This window comes from Entelurus aequoreus, linkage group LG10 (genome assembly GCF_033978785.1).
Source record: "Entelurus aequoreus isolate RoL-2023_Sb linkage group LG10, RoL_Eaeq_v1.1, whole genome shotgun sequence".
Classification (NCBI taxonomy): Eukaryota; Metazoa; Chordata; class Actinopteri; order Syngnathiformes; family Syngnathidae; genus Entelurus; species Entelurus aequoreus.
This window is the reverse complement of record NC_084740.1, coordinates 29,633,365-29,636,714: the sequence shown is the minus strand read 5'-3', so window position 1 is coordinate 29,636,714 and position 3,350 is coordinate 29,633,365. Positions and strand designations below refer to the sequence as shown.

The 3,350-nt window shown below is 41.4% G+C and overlaps 1 protein-coding gene across 1 annotated transcript in view; it reads right to left on the bottom strand.

Annotated features, from left to right (window-relative positions):
* Positions 1–3,094, bottom strand: part of LOC133659133 (uncharacterized) — a 30,503-nt gene extending 27,409 nt beyond the window's left edge. The window contains exon 1 of the mRNA XM_062061868.1: positions 2,592–3,094. Within this exon, the coding sequence (XP_061917852.1) occupies positions 2,592–3,094 (503 nt within the window). The remainder of the gene's footprint in view (positions 1–2,591) is intronic.
* Positions 3,095–3,350: the final 256 nt, after the last annotated feature.

Here is a 3,350-nt window from a genome sequence, read left to right as displayed (position 1 = left end):
AAAAGTGGAAAAGGAATGGCTAACTCAGGCTAGAATTACCTCAAACCCTCATATGGAAGGTACTTTTCCTTGTCGATGTCTCAAGAAGGGTAGGCATACACACACACACACACACACACACACACACACACACAGATATGTGCACACCAGTCGTGCAAGTATCATTAAAAAATAGCAACTAAATCAGAAGTTACTTACCAGTTACTCTGTATTAGAGTAGTCATATTCATCTAAAACAGGTGTGTCTAAAATAACAACAACAATAAAACAGTAAAAATGCAAGAAAAAAGAGCAAAAAATATTTAATGAAATGAGAAAAAGCCGATACTAATAATAGACCCTTTTCTACTAGTTAAAGTTAAAGGCCTACTGAAATGATTTTTTTTTATTTAAACGGGGATAGCAGATCCATTCTATGTGTCATACTTGATCATTTCGCGATATTGCCATATTTTTGCTCAAAGGATTTAGTAGAGAACATTGACGATAAAGTTCGCAACTTTTGGTCGCTGATAAAAAAAGCCTTGCCTGTACCGGAAGTAGCGTGACATCACATGTTGAAAGGCTCCTCACATTTCCCCATTGTTTACACCAGCAGCGAGAGCGATTCGGACCGAGAAAGCGACGATTACCCCATTAATTTGAGCCAGGATGAAAGATTTGTGGATGAGGTACGTGAGAGTGAAGGACTAGAGTGCAGTGCAGGACGCATCTTTTTTAGCTCTGACCGTAACTTAGGTACAAGCTGGCTCATTGGATTCCACACTCTCTCCTTTTTCTATTGTGGATCACGGATTTGTATTTTAAACCACCTCGGATACTATATCCTCTTGAAAATGAGAGTCGAGAACGCGAAATGGACATTCACAGTGACTTTTATCTCCACGACAATACATCGGCGAAGCACTTTAGCTACGGAGCTAACGTGATAGCATCGGGCTTAACTGCAGATAGAAACAAAATAAATAAACCCCTGACTGGAAGGATAGACAGAAAACCAACAATACTATTAAACCATGGACCTGTAACTACACGGTTAATGCTTTCCAGCCTGGCGAAGCTTAACAATGCTGTTGCTAACGACGCCATTGAAGCTAACTTAGCAACGGAACCTCACAGAGCTATGCTAAAAACATTACCAATCCACCTACGCCAGCCCACCAACACAGATGTCCAGAATACTGTGGAATTTTGCGATGAAAACCGATAACAAAAATAGTAATAAATAAACATCTGCAATGTTTTGCTCAGGGTGACTTTAGTCTTGTCTGTTTTTTGTGGGTGGTTATTTGGCTGGGATGAACTGACAGGTTATTACAGGCTTTGTGGGGGATTACTCCATAAAAGCCTTGTGGCCAGCATAGTCTGAACCCCAGCAAATAATTTAAAATAATCTCAGTTTATAAAAAAACAAACTAAAAAAACACATTGAAACACAGACAGATAAGGAGAGAAAAAGAGCGCTATCTAAATAGTATAAAGCTTGTCAAGAATCTTCCTCAAAGTGTCCTATTCCCCCTCCTTCTTTTTGATTATTTTTTTGTTGTTGTTCTCCAAACAAATCTGCCTTGGGATGTGTCAGTTGGAATGAGATTAAACTCCCACAATATGAGAACGTGACACCACAGTGGATCACCATCGCTTTGACTTTCTGTTTAGAAACATTGTTTCCTCTCATCTGGTTCAGAAGACGCTCTGACTCATGTGGGCTTTTGTGCAGGAACAGGAACAGTCATTGTTAGGGACCTTGTACACTTGGATGACTCTCAAATATATATATCTCTGAGACTCCTCTGTCTTTAGCTTTTTGAATGCTTAAGGTGCTGCTTTTCGAAGTCCTTCGAATACCATCAGACTAAGCAGCTGTCGTGGCCAATTTAAAAGCCTGGTCTTCGTCGCACATAATAACGCCACTGTTTATCAATGAAATGGAATCAGATTAGGTATACGGTAATTATAACACCATGTCGGTTATCTTTGAAATCAGTGCCTCTTACTAAATTATTTACAACATGTCATATACCTTCTCCATTATCTTACGGCCAAACATTGCACATTACAAACTTGGCCTGCATATCATCGCACGGAACTGAGTGCCCAAAACAAGAATCCCATGTTTTTGACTGAGTCTCTGGGTGTCTTGCACAGATTATTTGGATTTACATTATTTCTTCTTACTGTTGTCCCGATACTAATATTTTGGAACCGGTACGTGTACAGGGGTGCAAACTAACTTTTTGACCAACTCGCCAAGTGGCTAGTAGGTGAAAAAACATACTCGCCAACCATATTTTTTACTCGCCAAATGCCAAAACAAACTATTTCCTTTACCATTGTATTCCGCCATGTAGAAGTGTTCACGTCACATTAAAACCAATTAAATCCCCAGACATGGCATGAAAATATATCAGCAGCACACTGCTACCACTATCATTAAACTATCCAATCCTGCCACTGTAACATTACATCCAGACATCAAACTATATATCAACACTGTCACTGTCGATGTGTAACCACAATCATTAAACTGTCACTTTACATCCATGGCATTTGTAATGTAAATATAAACACAGGACACAGCTAACAATTACCTGCATTGCCAGACGTAGTCGGTGATGGGTCGACCTTTCTTGGCGATGGCGTGCGCATTTCGGAAAAGAAGCTTCATCTTCTGGGTGTTTACGTCCGAGAGTTTAGTGAGAACTTGCACCGAGGGCGCTTCATGGAGTGGGGCAGACTTGGCTTGCTTTATTTTCATATTTTTGTCGTGGTTGCGAGTGCCTTCATGTGATATTATACTTTCAACTTTCATCGAGGAGCAGCCCACAACAAAGTGACTCGCCTGACTTTTTTTGTCCTTTCCAAAAGTTGTGCACACAGTGCAAAACATGATGTTGTTCTTGACAGTCAGCCAGTCGCGTTTTTTCCCTGCATCGTCGTATAGCCACTTCGTCTGAAACTTTCTCCCCCCAGTTCCAGCGCTGGTCGGTTTGGGTTTCGCAGCATTCGCATCGCGACCCCCCTCCTCCTCCTCCTCCTCCTCCTCCTCCTCCGTCCGTGCCTTTTTAGCTATGGGTTTCAGGAAGCGCCACATAACGATAAGATTTATAGGCTTAAGGCTAGGAAGAATGATTGTTAGCTATTAAGACTCGAGTAACGTTACCGGTACACTCTGTGACTGTCGCCTGAGAGATATCCCTGTAGTGCGCGCTCTAAGCTAACTACTAGGCTAGCTAACTGCCGTCTCTTAGCAACTAGTCTACGGAACGTCGAACGTGACATCACAACAAATATGTGCTTGGTAAAATAATGATCTCCGTGTTGCTTTAGGTACCGGTAAGCGCTGCATT